At 38.2% G+C, this 17,785-nt stretch overlaps 1 protein-coding gene across 3 annotated transcripts in view; it reads right to left on the bottom strand.

Moving 5' to 3' along the window:
- rap1gap2b (RAP1 GTPase activating protein 2b) overlaps positions 1-17,785 on the bottom strand; it is a 50,003-nt gene that overhangs the window by 15,838 nt on the left and 16,380 nt on the right. For 2 of the 3 annotated variants that reach the window (XM_053687892.1, XM_053687893.1), the window contains 4 exons: positions 6,209-6,293; positions 3,993-4,028; positions 1,606-1,638; positions 1,235-1,453 (listed from right to left, as the gene is read on the bottom strand). In XM_053687892.1, coding sequence (XP_053543867.1) covers positions 1,235-1,453; positions 1,606-1,638; positions 3,993-4,028; positions 6,209-6,293 — 373 coding nt within the window. Of the gene's footprint in view, positions 1-1,234; positions 1,454-1,605; positions 1,639-3,788; positions 3,967-3,992; positions 4,029-6,208; positions 6,294-17,785 lie in introns of those variants that run through there. The other variant, XM_047161823.2, reaches the window with a different exon arrangement.

The following is a 17,785-nucleotide window of genomic DNA, read 5'->3' on the forward strand; positions in this document are numbered from 1 at the left end:
ATGACTGTTTTGTCCAAAAACTATTTGAAATGTTGACTCGTCGGACCACAAAACACGATTCCACTGTGCTACTGTCCATCTCGGATGAGACCGAGCCCAGAGAAGTGAGCGGTGCTTCTGGACAGTGTTGATGTATGGCTTCTGCTTTGCATAGTAAAGCCTTAACTTGCATCTGTGGATGCAGCGGTGAATGGTGTTGACTGACAAAGATTTACCAAAGTATTCCCGAGCCCATGTCAGGATATCCATTACACACTCATGACGGTTTTTAAGACAGTGACGTCTACGGGAACGGAGATCACACACATTCAGAAGTGGTTTTCTGCCTTGCCCTTTACGCACCGAGATTTGACCGGATTCCTTGAATCTTATAATTATATTGTATACCGTAGAAGGTGAAATGCCCCAAATCCTACCAATTTGTCTTTGGGGAATGTTGTTCTCAAAGTGTTATTCGCTGACGCATATGTTGGTAGATTGGCGAGCCTCGACCGATCATTGCTCTTGAAGGACTAGGCCTTTTTTGGAGGCTCCTGATATACTACGATTAGACGATTGCCTCAGCTGTTTCACATCACCTTCTTATTTCAACTTGTCACATCGCTATTAGTCCTAAATTGCCCCTGTCCCAACTTTTTTGGAACATGTTGCATGCATCAATTTCAAAATAAACGTTCACCTTCAAAAAACTATGCAGTTGTCTTTATACGTTTTTTGTTTAAATACAAGTCAAAGTACATTTACGAATGACTCCTCTTTGCTTTTATTAGCATTTTCCATACTGTCCCAACTTTTTCAGTATTAGGGTTGTACTTTTAATGTTTGGGAGCATCCACAAAATGAATTAGGTCTTGTAGCCACGTCTGTTTTAGTCTATATAAACAGTTGTTCTCTCAGTGGCTTCTCTTTTTTCTCTTTCGTGAAGTTAATAATTTAAAGGAACAGCTTTATCTCTGACTGTTATGTAGGGCTTACACTGGAGACTCCTTCCAAAAATCTCCTAACATGAAGCTTCACCATATCAACAATTACATATTTTTTATTTGTTTGTTTGTTTGTTTTATTTTTAACCTGCCATACAAGTCCACAATCATGTATTAGAACGTGCACATTAACATAAATGTGTAATTTGCTTAACAACTTCTGTTATTTAAAATGATTCATTTAACAAGGCTGTTGTAGAAATTTCAATCATTTTTGTCCTGTTGGTTATTATATTTCCCCATATGCTTACTTTGCCCAGAAAGTGCTTGCGGTACGCTCGTATGCCGTAGTTACTCTCCAATCGATATCCAAACTCTCCCCCTGGGTTGGCGCCCTCTTCATCTTCCTCATGATACCAACTGCTTTCTCCAGAGTTTGGTGTGATGGCTGGGGTTTCGGGATCTTCGATCCAGTATCCTCCAGGCTGTGGAAGGATCACTTGAGGGTATGGTGGGCCATCCTGTAGCACCTAATGCACAGAAGATATATTTAAGGAAAGTAAAATGAATGTGTTTCAGATTGAGTTCCGTTAGTCTCAGTGTTTAACAGTATAACACCCAAAATATATAATTCACTTGATTGGCTGTGTGAGAAAAGCATACAAATTGAGAGCTCTCTCACCTTTTCTATACTCGGATACGAAACATCGTCATCCTAAATGGAATAAAAATATGTTAAAAGTTTTGTTCTCACAACATATCTCACATTTTTATCCCCCATGCTCAAATAGAAGAATACAAACACAAAAATACGTAGTTACACGGATGAGATGAATGGACATTCTGCAAGCTGATGGCAGAGAATGCCTGTACATTAAATTTCCTAAAAACAGGAACATGATCATGCACATAACCAGAATGACTGTGTGTCAGGGTAAAATGATATGAGAACAAAAAAGTGCAAATATCTTGAATATAATCAATTTTACCTAACAGTCAACATTAGAGGTTTCAAATAAAACAAATATGAGCTTAGTAAGCAGCTTCTTGTAATATGAACTTTGCTTGCAATGTCTTTTTCTTTTGTTGGATAATTTTGCTTCCTTGTATAAATCAATGGTAGAAAATATTGAAACATCATATAGAGAAATAGATACATTCACCTATATTCAAGATATTTTCACTAATATTTTTTGCACTGTGATGGGACACATCATTGCTCAAAAGGAACACTTCAAGTCAGTGATACAGGCGGTGTTTGAATTGTGAAACTCTAGGAATACTGGTAATTCTGAATCTTGTGAAGAATGTACTCTGCTGGCTGAAGACAGTTTTAAAACCACAGCAAATGAGCATTTTTGCTTACACTTAATGTAATGTAACTGATTGTACGGCATCTAATGTCCCATTAGGGTCTGAGAGTGAGCAGTTAATATGTCATTAAATACAAATATTCAGGTTTTTAATGGGATACTGGTTTAATATTTTACTTCTGTACTTTTGTGTCTTGTCTGTGACACTAGCAGTGATTGAATTGTAATAAAACAAAAACTCCAGGTGATCAAAAACAGTCGATGGGAAGTGTGTTTGTTAGGAGACATTTATTTAACATTTATGGAAGGAGTTTCAGTTGTAAGTGCTTTGTAACAGTCCCAGCTGTTTATCGCTGCTATAACCCATGTGAGAATAGGGAATATCTTGTCTTTCGAACATTCCAGAACATTAACTCTAACTCCGAACCGTTAAAATGTGCAACATGTTGTTTAGTAATTAATTAAACATTGTACTATTGTAATTGTAGTGGCATAACATGCATTATTTTCAGCACAGCAAAGTCTGTCGTGTGTTGTTCCTTATATAAACAGCAATTCCAGGTGACAATGATTCTGGCTGTAATGCAAGTAGATTTATAGAATTATATTAATGTGATCAGTCTAATATGTTATCGTTACTTATATGGTAAAGGTTCGACATAATCTAAGGCTAATAACGTTTATGGAAGGAGCCTCCAGTGACAATGATTTGTAACAGTCAGTAAGGTTCTGCCACGGGACTTCAGCACAGAGAAGTTTATGCATTCCAATTTCTCAGTAACATGGCCAAATGTGTTTTTTTTTTTTTTTTTTTCGGTCTTATTAACTTTAAGAGAGACAAAAAAGAGACGCTGGTGAAGGAACGATTATGTTTATCGTTGCTATAACATAAGTGATAACAGGAAGTATCTTATTTTGTGGACGTTCCATAACATTAAATATAATTGTAAATTATTAAAGAAGCTTGATTCATTTATTCATAAATTAAAAATTGTAATCATTGGCAAATCACTGTGGAATGAAATGAATTACAGACTTTGGGCCATTATAGGAAAATAATCCACTTCGGGTTGGTAACTGCCCTCCACTTCTGCTTCAGATCCACACCACACCATTGTTGATTCTTATAACAACACAGCATGCCGTATGTTATTCCTTATTTATCCTGTTGAGTACTCAAATCTGATTGGTCAGAAAGTGTTCCACATTATCTAATACTAATAATACCTGGATAATAAACATGCGCAACAATAAACATACTTTTGTTTAACTGAAGATTGTTGATATGGTGAAGTTTTGTGTGTTGTCAAAGCTTTCCACCACGGGATGTTGGTGCTCCATTAAATTCGTTCTTTAATAAATAAAACATGGAATTGTTGACAAATTGCTGTGGTATAAGAGGAATAAGACACTTTGGATGCTTTGTAGTAAATGAGATTGATTATTTTCGTATAACAGCATGTCACTTTGTGTTTCACTCTTACTTCAAACTCTATGACACCATCTTTGACCTGAAGTGTAGCTTTGAGCTTATTATTTGTGCACTGCAGACCTTTACTCTCTGTGGGCCTGGCCTCATCTCATCCACCTCAGACACCTGCTACGGGTCAAGGTCAAAAGGTCATGAGGTCATTGACTAGTTGAGACGTGACATTTGCTCATTTTATTAAAAGTTGTTTTAGTCATAGAATTTACTCTAAGGAGCCTGTCTGATGGTAGAATTATTTGAACAGACAAAAAAATAAAAAATTCTTACCTCCATCTTTTCTAGTGAGTCGAAGAATGGTGCAGACTGTGGAGGGAAAAAAAGATCAATTAATCAATGAGCCAAATAGACAGGTTACACTAATTAGTAAACATGACAGCTGACTCTTACTTGATTGACTTGACTGTGTCATTCACGGTAAAATAATTGGAACAATTAAAAATTAGATTGTCACAGAAAATTTTCTTTAATGTATTCCTGCATTATTATTTCTGTCCAGCATGTGAACAAAGCTATAGAGAGAATTCTGCTGTCTGTGTTCATTCAGGCATATTTTATTGTTAGTGGTATTCAAAAATCCTTCCTCTTCCAAAACTGAAAAAATATAACATTTTTTTTTTTGTTTCTAGGTCTAGGGACTGTCTGAGTCATGGTCCACTGATCAAGCGGGACACTATTTCTGCAACATCATAAGCTCTTTCTGCTAGAGAAAAGACAAAGGAGGTGCTGTTTATTTCCTATAGGCCTATGCACCAGTGGCACAGCCAATTACTCCCTTTTCTCCCTGGGCCCTGGTCCTCGTCATGCCAAGGAACAGTTAAAGGGACGTTCCAGCAAACAAAACAAAACAGAACAAATATTTTATGTTATTTATCATGGTCTGTACTATTCTGTAGGGCAGTAACTCATCTCTTATCATCAAGCATAAGTGTTTTGGCAGAGTTCATAATTTTGTCACATTTATGTCTTTATCTCTACATAACCGAGCATGCATTATACCAATACATCATGCAGTCACTGGATCATTGGGAACCCTTACCATGAGCAGTCAGTCATTACTGGAAAAAAGTACGCAAAATTGAAGAAGTATTCTTCTTTGTCCTTGTTCTTTATTGCAGATACGTTTTGTTGTGGTAATTATAAAAAGCAAATAGTTTATGGGTTTATTCTATGGAATTAAATTTGTGCCAAAAGTATTGAAATTTTCAAGAAACTAATAAAAAGAAACAATAAGAAAGAAGAAAAACACTCTGAAACTGAAAACAGTGAAATCGATGGCAATAACTGAACACAGTCTACAAATAAACACCATTCTTTGTTAACAGTTTTCTAACCTTTGTTTTCGCCAATCACGGTTTTTGCTTTTACACTTTCAAAGTTTACGTCCCGCAAGTTTACGTTCCCCATTCTGGCACAAATCTCACGTGTGAGCGGGGCTTAACAGTGATTTACTCTCATTGGCTAGTGAGATTTCCCTGACCAGGAAGTAGAGACTTCAGTGTTGTGAATTTTGAAGAGCGTTCTGGATGGGGATTTCTGTACAGTTATAGTGTTTGTACTTTGTAGAGGAAATGACTCACTTAGACTGTATACTCGTTCATAATTATTATTTGAGGTTTGGGTAGACTCATACGACTATATTTTCGAGGCGAGCTCTCAGGAGATGCACGAAGCATTGTTGTTGTCTTCATCGTCAACGTCATCACCGAGCTGTCGATCCAAATCAGCTCGAAAGAAAGACTATGTAATTCCTCCGACCCAGAGAGCATGGCCAATTTTGCTCCCTAGACTCCCAGGCACGGATGGCTGTGGCATCATTGGAATCCAAACTTGAGATCTCCAGATGATAGCGCAAACACGATTCTATTGCACCGCTCAGGAGCCACAATCTTTCCCTTTAGTTACTAGAAGACTTTTGTGCTAGCCTGTACCTTGTTTTTTGTTGTACTTCAAAATTGACTTCCACATCCATATCAATCATCAGTATGTTAAATACAGTTAGTTGTTACTCTGGGAAATCTCAGCTACTGTGTCACCACTGTGAGCGATGACTTGGAATGTCTATAACAGACGTACTGCTGGTTAGATTTTTATTTGTGCCCCTTTAATAGAACCCAGCTTTAATAGAACTCTTTGGCTTTCTGGTTTATTATGAGATCTACAATTACACACAGACTTTTTATGTTGTAGAGATACACACACCTTGTGAAACTCTAAAATTATACAGAATTTCTAACAGCAGCAGAGTCAGATCTAATAAACCCCAACCCCCTGTATATGCACCATGAACTTTTATTAAGTGAACTGTTGTAGACTTTGATTTGTTGCTGCAGCACCTCTCAAGAAATGCTGCAAAGCATAGAGCTAAAAAAAACAAAACAAAACAGGATAAACAGATTAAGGTTTCCAATCTGTAACCATCCCAGCCTCTTTGCAGTGTGTTTGCTGTATCTCTGAGTCAGAAGATAAAAAGAAACTTATCTCACCTTCAAGGCAGCAGGAGCAGTTCTTGGTGGAGATGGAGGGCAGTCTGCCAGGGGAACACTTGAGATGGTCAGCATCTCCTGCTTCCTGTAATATAATATTGTCAAGTATGAACATTAGAATGCTATACAAATTGCATAGCAATTTTATACCAATTGCACACTTAAAGCATTTGCTTTAAAAGACTTGTTGTATCCAGATCACATGGTAAACAGCTTGAGACCTTCAACCATAACCTGGGATCTACATCCAACATTTCTTACTCTCTTACTTGATCTACAATGAGCTTGCTCCGTTTCATCATTATAAAGTTCATCCAAAAGTGATGGGTCATAGGTTCTCCGCATAGAACTTTAGAGTTTAAAAAAAGCTCACAGCCTGCTTCACATTCACTTTTCTCAGCTTTGCATTTCTTATAGCATGGAACATGGTATGGTTTAAGATTGAATGTGTGTGTGTGTGTGTATGTGAGAGAGAGAGAGAGAGAGAGAGAGAGAGAGAGAGAGAGGGAGAAAGAAAGACAGAAAGATGAACAGGCCTAAAAATACCCACCCAATAATTCATACAGTCTCTGTAGAACTTAAGAATAGATTCCAAGGATCCATCATTAGACATGTCTCTAGTTCCTATTAGGGATGTCATATCATCCATTATACCTATCCATTATACCATAACGCCATCCTCAGACATTACAAATGAAATTTTTTGGAATTGCAAACAGCGGCATATGAGAAAGCAAAGATGCCTATTTTGACATAATGAATCCTTCCCTAGGAATACCACCAACTTCATTATAATAAAAGTAAAAGAACAATGTTAAATCAGTGACACCTCATAAGATCCCAATTTCAGTTACTTAATTTTAACAGCTAAACCAGCTAAGCCAGAGAGTTGTCTTTTAAAGTGATCCATGCTGTGCCATAATCCTTATCTTTCACGCCCCAGAAAGGTACAGATTAGGGGGAAAATCTAGTTTGACATTTTTATCGCTTTCAAATCCAGGCTGTTGCTGAGGAAACCAGTGAATTTCTACCCAGCTCATCACTTTTGGAGACAGACTTGGGCAAATGTGTAGACAAAGCCACTTTGTTCGCCAAGGGGCTTTAGGCACTCCAGCACACATATTCATAACACCATGTACACGATGTTTCATAGTTTGGCAGATATTCACTACAGAGCTGATCACAACCTCAAAAGTAAACATGACATGCCAAGGGTTGACTGATCCATACTCATAATTATTTAATTATAGATATCAAACAGAATCACCCTGCATCCCATGTACACATGTCAACATTTAAAGTCACACAGTAGTTATTTTAAAGATAATACATTTGTTTCTTTATTAAACAATAAATTGCTTATTGTAGTGCTTCTGCAATAATTGTTACTAGTCACAGATAAGTGATCTATTTATTAAAAAATGTAGGTTATGTAAATATGTATATTACAAGTGCCCCCCTTCCTCTGGTGAGCCTGTGTTGCATGGCCTGAATTTGCATAGTGGAACCTGATTGGCTGTTATATTTTGTGATGCAATAATAATAATAATAATAATAATAATAATAATAATAATAATAATCATACTTTGATCAGTGCGTGTACTTGGGTTAATTCTCAAGAAAAGATCTAATCATAAAAAACATGGATTTGACTCATGCCGATAAACATTCCATGCTAAATGATATATGGAGGTGTTTTGGAGGCTTTTTAAAAATTTTGAGATAAACAATTTGAGATTTGGTGCCTGAGTAATATATTTCTGGCATATTCCTGACTACAGCACTGCACACAGTTCAATTTGCACTCAGACTAAGCTGCTGGTAATTGTTTAGATTTAATAAAAGGCTTATTGGGGAAGAAAAAAACAAGCCCCTGGCACAAGTGATAATAAAATTTTACACTTTTTAACCATCAGTTGGCAACCAAGAGTGGCAATAATGAACAAATAAGAGACTGAGGAAATCAATAAATGAATATGGAGAGTGGAAGAAGTGAGGGAAAATTACAGAATAAACAAAAATAGCAGCAGGTAAAAGTGCAGACCCAGCAACAGACTATTTTCAGAAATGAATCAATGTAAACTCCTAATTCTGCTTAGATTTTGATCGACAAAATGTTCTCAGGACTGCATGGTACAGAGCAGAATGTTGCAAACAGCAATTATATTACATTTGTGTACATTTCATCACTATGAAGCAATGTACTTCTCTAAGTGCAAATGCACTTCTCTAACGCAGGCAACCAAAAATACTAGTCCTCTACAGTAGTAATCACTTATCTCAGAATATTCACACCTGAGATGGAACAGATGTGATCTCTCTCTCACACACACACACACACACACGTCACACGCTCACCCACCGCTGGCTGCCTCTGCTTCTGAGTCTCTCTCTTTCTCGCTGTTTGCGTGAGCGGTGCAGGAGTCCGATGAGAGCCACGGCTGCACGTATCCCCGCTCTCCTACAGCGCACTCTGGATCTCAGCTCAGACATGCCTCAGTCTCCTAGACACAGACTCGCACCTGGATTCAATCTCAGTCTGCCTACATTACAGTAGCACTGAGCTTCAGCCGACACTATTCCACTATTTCCAGAGCGCGAGTGTCTTTGTGTTTGAGCATCCTTCATCATCTGTCTGTCTCTGTCTCTCTCTCTCCCTCTCTCACACATTTTGTATCTGTCTCTCGCACTGCTCCACCAGCCCTCCCTTTCAGCTGGCATTTCGCTGCATACCTCTCTCTCTCTCTGTCTATCCTTGGCTCATTATCATCTGTGATCCACTCTTAATATGTAGTACATCTCTGTGCTGTGTCCACGTTATATGTTACTCAGATTCTCTCACACCTTTGTCTCTCCTGCATATCCTTTCTGTCCCTTTCCACGGAATGAGGACAGATTGTACCAATTCACATCCCTAATCTCCTATGGATTTTCTGATTACACTGGGTGACTAAGACTTTAGTTTTCTGCTCGCTAACAAATACAAGCTCTCCACCATCTCCTACATGACAATTAATAGCACACTCCCAGACATTACTTTTTTTTTTTTAAAATTACCATGTACTACTATTACACATAAGTACATTCAGTTTCAGTAAGATAGTGGCCTAATTGGTGACAACAGGAGTAAATGAAGAATTACCAGGCATCGACTACAGAAACTGTCCTATATTTGTCCTAGCCATGATGAAGGTCGTATTTAATGTTATTTATCATGGTATGTACTGTTCTCTGGAAGCTCTGGAAACTGAATGATTCCCGAAGCTTACACAACATTATAACTTGAACTGTCGAGATTCATGACAACTCATATTTACAGTATGACTAATAGCACATAAGAGCTGCATGGGCTTACCAACTGCACGATCGATACCAATCTAGGAAAGCAAAGGCCAACATGTTAAGAGGAGAGCACTAATTGAAGTTTACTCTATATATCAATCAACAAAATTCCCATGATTGGCCTCATCAGGGTTCAAATTCACAAACTCTTAAATAGTTGGGTCACGTTGAAACCCATCTCGCACATGTTTAACCATTTATGAGGAGTACTAATTAACAAGGTAGGCGTCTACATGTCCAACAGTGGCAGATTCATAGTTCTTAGCCTTCATGTTGACATAAAGCACATTAAATTCAGTCAGCACGATCCATTTTTCCTGCCATTCTTTTCTGTGGCAAGGAAAAACTCCCTGAGACGACATGAGGAAGAAACCTTGAGAGGAACCAGACTCACAGACAACAGGTAAACCATCGTCTCCTGGCTGACATCAGCATTATACAAATCATTACAGTATGCAGATGTAGAAAACTAAAAGCAAACAAAAGTGTGTTAAAATAATATTCAGTATGTGTATATTGTGAATAAGAGTCCTGGATTGAGTACAGGACAATTAAATTATTATAATTAGATGACGATCCTAGGTACAAATCTACAGTACCCAGGTGAGATTGTCCACTAAAGCAAGGCAGTGCAAATCTTTAGGACGGAAAGTGCAGAAATCTCCTAACAGAAGTAGAGAATCAGGATGAAAGGACGTTTTAGCTGGTGTTCTCTGATGAGCTGGCAGTGTGAAATACGTTTAAAGGATATAATTTGCAAAAGACTACATAACTTGGGTGAATGGCTAACTCTTCAAATTACAATTCTTTCATGGTTTTGATTGAGTCTTTATCCCACATAGAAGAAAAGTCCATAATGAGATGCTGGCATCATCCACATTTGCTCTGTCCCTGTGAATTTAGCTTCCACACACCACCTTGCAATTGCCAATACTTATTCAGGAGAAGACGATAATGTATTCTGAGGCCATTGTAAAAATAGCCATCCTCTCTAACACACAAAATGAATTTGGCATACATACAGTATGTGCAATATATATTCAATTATAACCACAGGTGACTTGTATCTATATTTGACCCTTGACGCAAAGAGCATGTGGGGCTTTGAGGGATGTGTTAACACTTTCAGTTACAGAGAATGCAGGAAAACAATAAAAAAGGGTGTTATTCTCTAACCAAGTGAAGCACATGCTCTCATTATGAGGTGCATGTGAAAAAAGACACTGATGACTGACGGGATAACCATGCCAACATTCCCTCAGGAGCCGGAGTCCACAAACGCACGCTGCTGTTTATTTCTTTTTTTTTTTTGTATTGAAAAATGCATTGCTTGACACAAAACACTGACATTGTTTTCGCACAAAACACTTTTATTCTCGTCATGAAATCCATTTTTAAATATGATGTAGCCGAGGTTGAGGAATCGTCAGAGCTAGAATTCACAGGGCACTTATATTTCTAACTCTTTTTTTTTTTTTAAGAGAAAATAATATTACAAAAAACATACATCTGGTTTAGACCATGCCCACTTTGGATTTTCATCCAAATATAGAAATGGATATTTGTACCATTAAAAACATACAGATACTGGCATTGCATTACACCCCTAGTATGTATGATCTGCATCTTCAAACCCCTCTCTTCCTAGACTCGCTGTCATCTCTTTCTTGGCCTGGGTTAACAATCCACCCTATCTATGACAGACTGAGCATCTTTCACTATATGTGTGTATATAAATATATATAAAGCTTTCATATAAATTATATGAAATACATGTAAGAAATATATTTCAGTGGTTTTCATCCTTGTATATGAGATTTCTATTTCAGTAAAGCGGACAGCAAGAGTGCTATAGACACCTGTTGTCTGCAGGGTGATGGAAAAGTCAAGAGAAATCAATAGCTGTGAGGGCTGGAAGTTAAATGCAGTGCATGGCGCTGTATAGACTCAGAGTGCTTCATTAAGACCATTCATTCCAACAGACAGGCAGAGAAAGAGACTCTTGCTCCAAGATAAGCACTCGTAGCTGATGAGATGGGAGACATGCTCAAGGACAGGTGTTTAGTGTGCTAGGCCATGAGTGACAGCTCTACACACACACACACACACTCACAGTTTCAACATACCATGTCACACCATGGCAATCACTGAAATGTGATTTCAGTGATCTTGACTATGGCAGGGTTGTTGGTGACAAATGGGCTGGTGTGACTGCTGAGCTTCTGAGATTTATGCACAAAAGTCTATAGAATTTTACGAAGAATGATACAAAAAACAAAAATAAGCCGTGAGCATCAGTTCCATCTCTCACCTTGTTGATGAGAGATGTCAGAGAAGAATGTCCAGACTGGTTTGAGCTGACAGGAAGGCTACGGTAACTCGAATAATCACTCTATGAAACTCTGGTGAAAAGAAAAGCATCTCAAAAGACACAAAACACCTAATCTAACCTAATCTAAAGCAGACAGACTGAAACAGCAAACCATATCAGGTTCCAATCTTTTCAGCTGAGAACATGAATCTCAGGCTACAGAGGGCACAGGCTTACCAAAACTGGACAGGTGAACACTGGAAAAACACTGCCTAGTCTTTTTCCAGTGTTTAACTGCCCAGTTTCTATGAAGCTGTTATATATGGTATACATATACGTATATATTGTCCAGGATTTTTAGATTTTGCAAATACAGAAATTAATGCAAAATCAGGCACACTACACAATATTCGGAGGGACTTGCAATTTTTCAGAATTACCGCAGATTTTCCACAGAATTGGGCTAAGACATGTCATGTGACATCATAACAATGCACATTCAGCCAAAGCCCTCTCTGATTTATGTGCGTTGAACATGAATACAGCTAAAAGGTCTCATTTGCCAACAAACATCACTGCAAAAGATGAATCGCAGATTTAGGGGAAAAGACACACGCATTTTTGACCATAACAATCACAAAAAACTCAACAAAATCCTGCATGGACTGGTATATTGAACTATACCACGAACACTGGCACAAAACAGAAATACACCCAGGATGGGACTCCAGTCCATTGCTGGAATATGCATGCTCCCAGACAGGAATCTGCAGAAGGGACATCAGTTATTCTTGACACCAGACATGTGAGGACACAGACAGAGACAGGTTTATCTGCCAGCCTTTCCATCATCACCCTTTGATGCATGCAGCTCTGTATTAGAGGGTGTGCTCAGTAGGGAAACTGCGATGTCTGCCCTTGCCCTATCACTGTTTATGTTCTTGTCTTCCGCTTTCTTTTCTCTGTACAGCCTTTCATTTTCACCCAGTGCAAATGAAACGGTGCTGACCTACAGTCTCTCCTTTTCTTTCTCTGGCATCCTGTGTCCATCGCTGTTATTCACCTGTTCTCTCTCTGACCTTTTACAGCGTGTAATTGTCTCTCTTTCTGTGAGCTTTCTCTAGGTTAGAGGCCGACAGTTAGCAACACATTTAGATACATAATGGATAATGTCAGTAGCCCCGCAGCTTTCTCCTCCTCCTCCATTCTGTAGCCATCAAGGCAGAAATGCTGTATTTTTCAGCAAAATGTCAACTTTAAATTTGCTTCCAGAAATAACTTTGCATTTCAATGAAGTAAAAGGCCAAAAACCTGTCTGACACTGCAGGGGGGGTGCTATATGAAAAGAAACAGTACAGAATGTGTAGGATATTCCACTGTGTGCTTATATATATAGTGGAATAATAAGTGACAATGTTACAATGAGCACTGAACTTCATTATCGATTAGCCAGACTTATTGTTTTAGGTATATTTAGCTATATGCAGTCCCCATTAATGGAATACCAGTATTCCAATGGTATACCTGGCCAGAAGGCTTATTTTAGGTTTCACAATTCAAATTATAGTTCCAGTGACGCTTGCTGAAACTTAGACGCTGCATTTTGCGAGTTTCTCTCAGAAAAGGCGACTTCTTGTACCCCGTCCAAAACTCTTCCTGCTATGGACGTGGTGTTGATTCTGAGACTTGATTTTCCCAAGAATCAACTAAACTGTAAGATCTTTGGGATCTTCTTTGCCTCCCTCACCATGCCTCATTGTGCAGAAGGGCAGCATGCTCGTGTGTATCCAGGTCCTGGAAAATTATTAACATTTCCAGACTTGTAAAACTTTGAGTGGAAAGTTGGAATCACTGTGTGTAAAGGTGCCAATATTTTTGGACTGTAAGGCAACAATAGCTACCCTGTTACCTTAATCATTATCCATACAGCTCCATTATTCTAGCCTGTTCATGGAGCTATGCAAAAGGCAAGTGGTCCGAAATTCTGTGAAGAATTGTCTCAGAGGAAGACATTTTATTGAGCTAATTTAGCCAAATTAACCTGCTTTTAGATTGTGAGCTAATTATTTTTCAGTATCAACAATTTAACTCTTCAACAGCCCATCAAGGATGAGTAATAAATTCCAATCTTGTTGCCTTCTAACACAATGACTTGATTAAATATGATTAACTTGGAAATGTAATGCTATATGTGTGGGTTTTATTTGACCATAATGCTAGTTCATGGTTGGCTTGTTTACTAGAATAACTAGCTCTGAAAACTAGCTCTTCCCTGTTTGATGATTAAATAAAATCTAAGCTGTCAAACTTACAGTAGTCCAGATTAAGTGGATCTAGATTTACATTCCTCACTGCTATAACTATTAATGTCATTCTAGTTGCTAAATACTTCAGAATCAAAACTGAATAATATGCTTTAAGATGAATAATAAGCTGGGACCTATCTATAACAAATGCAAATACAAATCACAAAGCTCAAATAAATATGAACTGGCATAAGCTGTGGTATTTCAAATGATAGAACCTGATAACAGAGAAAGTACATGGGGGGCCAATAATAAACATGGTGGAATGAAGTAAAATGCACGTAAAGGACTAGTGGGTTCTGCGACACAAACCAAAAACAGCATTATTTTGTATCTCCTCCACAACAGTTCTGTGTAATTCTCTACTGTGCAAAGCCTAACAATCCTTTTTCACGAAGCTCTGTAATGATGAAAGAAATGAATCATATTCTGGCCAGCATCAGCTGTGTAAAAATAAAAGTGTGTACATCAGTGTGTGTGACTCTAGGTCCCTCTACTGGTGAAATGTTTGTAGGAAACGTTGGTTATCTCCATTACACCATGCATAATAGATAAATGGTTTTATGTGGCACATCTTCGTGTGTGCAGTGTTGGATTATTCAGGACCGTGGACATTGCAAAGAACCACTTCAAATATGGTATGCAGATGTATAGGCAAAACCCTTTTTCAGAAGGATAACAACCCTGTCAAAGCATAATAATAACTTCGTCTGATGCTGGAAACCACAAGTATGTATGTATGTATGTATGTATTATAGTTCAATGGTATTGTTGTGATCATTGCTGCTGTTGTGGTTAATAGAAGTAATAGTAATTTTCTTTAACACATTGTTTATGCATTTTTTTATCCAAATGATAAATATCTCAAATCTATTTCAACAAAAATTCTTAAGTTCTGCAAAAACCTCTTGCAAAGAAAAAAAAAAAAAAGCCTAGATTAAAAAGCCCTCACTGAAATAATAACATTTCTCACCCGCAAGCTAAAAGCAAATCCGGTGTATCCAGCATAAGCAAATCTACATTATCGTCAATTTCAATTCCCTGCTCAGTTTCATAGCAGCAAGAAGAGAAAGTGCTCAGTGCACAGTTCTGTTCACAGACTCAGCAGGCAGCATTAGGTAATACTGTCCTCAACGTTCACTCTAAACCTGTCTACCCTGAGAGGGACAATGGAAAACGAAAGAGTTAAATATATACTGTGGTTTTGTGCAAATTGTGCAAGTTATCAGTTACTGTTGCATAGTGGAAATTTCCAACAACAAAAAAAAACTATGTACACAATGTACTGTGGGTGATCACTACTGTCTACAAAACCAGGTTGTAGCCCATTGATCTGAGGTAATAAAAAAAATGTTGGTTACTTTAGATAATTACTCGAAAAATATATGCTTGAAATTTGGTGTGATATCATGGGATTTTATAGATCCAGTGCAAACCTAGAATAAAACGCATAGCAAACATGCCCCAGAAAATTGCACATGACTGTATTTTGCTTTGCTACATTTTGGCAAAAGAAAGAAGAAAAGAAATACTATCCTTTATAAGGCCGATTCTGATTCTGTTACCAGTGTTCAAAACCGGTTGTGTAACACTTTTCTCCGTGAGCGAGCACCTTCAACTTGGAGCTACACATCTATTTTTCATCAGATTTAGGCGCCACTACCAGCACACTGTCGAGGAGAGAGAGAGCATGACAGATGATGGCAGAGATATAGAGAGCGAAAGAGCATTAAGGGATGAGTGGTGGAGTGGATGAGAAGTCGTCGCTGCTGAGGCGCAAAACTCTAGAAAAAACATGCATGCAAACAGCACTAAAAGGGCTGAGGAACACTCCAGAAAATAGGGATGTAAAAGCATTCCAGTATACTGTATAAAGTGTGAATAAAAACCTTTTCGAAATCTTTATAGCAAATGTATATAAAGAGTGGGAAAATAACAGGTAAAATTTTACGATAAACATCAATTCAAAGACCACAATAAATCCAAGAATCTTCCCTGAGGAGATTCTGCAGATTTACAGGCAGTAATAAGTAGAGTTTTTAAGGCCGCATGATATAAACAATAATAACATATTGTAATTATATTGTTACACATATTGCTACACAGTGCGTAAAGTGCCTGCTGCCCTTAGGGAATAGCGTTGCCATGAAAGTGTTGCTATTGTTGGTCTGCAACAATGTTTAGGTAGGTGATCCACGTCAATTTAACATACACATGAATGCAGGGACCCAAGGTTTCCTAGCAGAACATTGCCCAGAGCATCACATTTCCTCCACCAGTTTGCCTTCTTCCCATAGTGCATCCTGGTGCCATCTCTTCCCCAGGTTCCATAGGTAAGACCAGGCCACCTTCTTCCATTGCTCCACAGTCCAGTTCTGATGCTCACATGCCCATTGTAGATACTGTCAGTGGTGTACAGGGTTCAGCACTCTGACCGGTCTGTGGCTACACAGACCCATACACAGCAAGCTCTGATGCACTGTGTGTTCTGACATCATTTCCAATTAGCATCAAAGAGCCTTGGGTGCCTATCACCCTGTTGCCGGTTCACCAGTTGTCCTACTTTGGATCACTTCTAGTACCTACTAAGTTAGTACTTAGTACCTACTAACCACTGCATACCGGGAACACCCCACAAGACCTGCCATTTTGAAGATGCTCTGACCCAGTCGTCTAGCCATCACAGCCCTTGTCATAGTCACTCAGATCTTTACACTTGCCCATTTTTCCTGCTGCCAACACATTAATTGACCGTTCACTTGCTGCCTAATATATCCCACCCCTTGACAGGTGCCACTGTAATGAAATAATCAAAGTTACTCACTTCACCTGTCACTTGTCATGTAAACTGATCGGTGTACATGAGCTCACAGATGTCCACAATTAGTGTTGCTGTGATTGACAAAAGAGAGATTATGCCTTCCCTCCCACTCAGAGCGTATGACCAGTTTTGCTCCATTGTCACCTGGCCATGGATGGCTGTGGCATTGTTGGGATCTGAACTCATGATCTGCAGATGATAGGGCAAACACTTTTCTGATGCAACAGTTATTTTATTCTGTGTATATCGTAGCAATCTGCCAGCACTAATAATAACACCTCATAGTTCTTATCCAATAAAGGCCTCCTCACATAAATCTCCACCATATTAACAATTACACACATTTTTTAAAAATCTGTTTATGTGGAGAATGTGCCAGACAAATCCCTGTCAGTTAGCTGTTACAAATGTAGAAATGATAATGTATTAGATGGAGTGCATTGATAATCTGAGATTGATACAATGCTCACATGTACATACAATGCTCACATAAAAAATTATGCTAATTTTCCTTTTGCAGGGATTTGAGAAGGGGAATAATAATAATAATAATAATAATAATAATAATAATAATTAACGCCACACTCCATTGTTTGCTCAAATCTTACTTAGAATTTCCTCAACAGTTGTTGAGGAAAAACATTTTTGTAGAATGCTTTCATGATTTCTTCAAAGGTTCTTATATTATTTTTTTTCAGAGAGAATAATGTGTGGTTGTGTGTTACCAACGTCATCTCAGTAAACCACAATCTGTGACTGCAAAGAGACCACAAAACCTTTGGGAAAGTGTAAGTAAC

Source organism: Ictalurus punctatus, chromosome 18 (genome assembly GCF_001660625.3).
Source record: "Ictalurus punctatus breed USDA103 chromosome 18, Coco_2.0, whole genome shotgun sequence".
Taxonomy (NCBI): domain Eukaryota; kingdom Metazoa; phylum Chordata; class Actinopteri; order Siluriformes; family Ictaluridae; genus Ictalurus; species Ictalurus punctatus.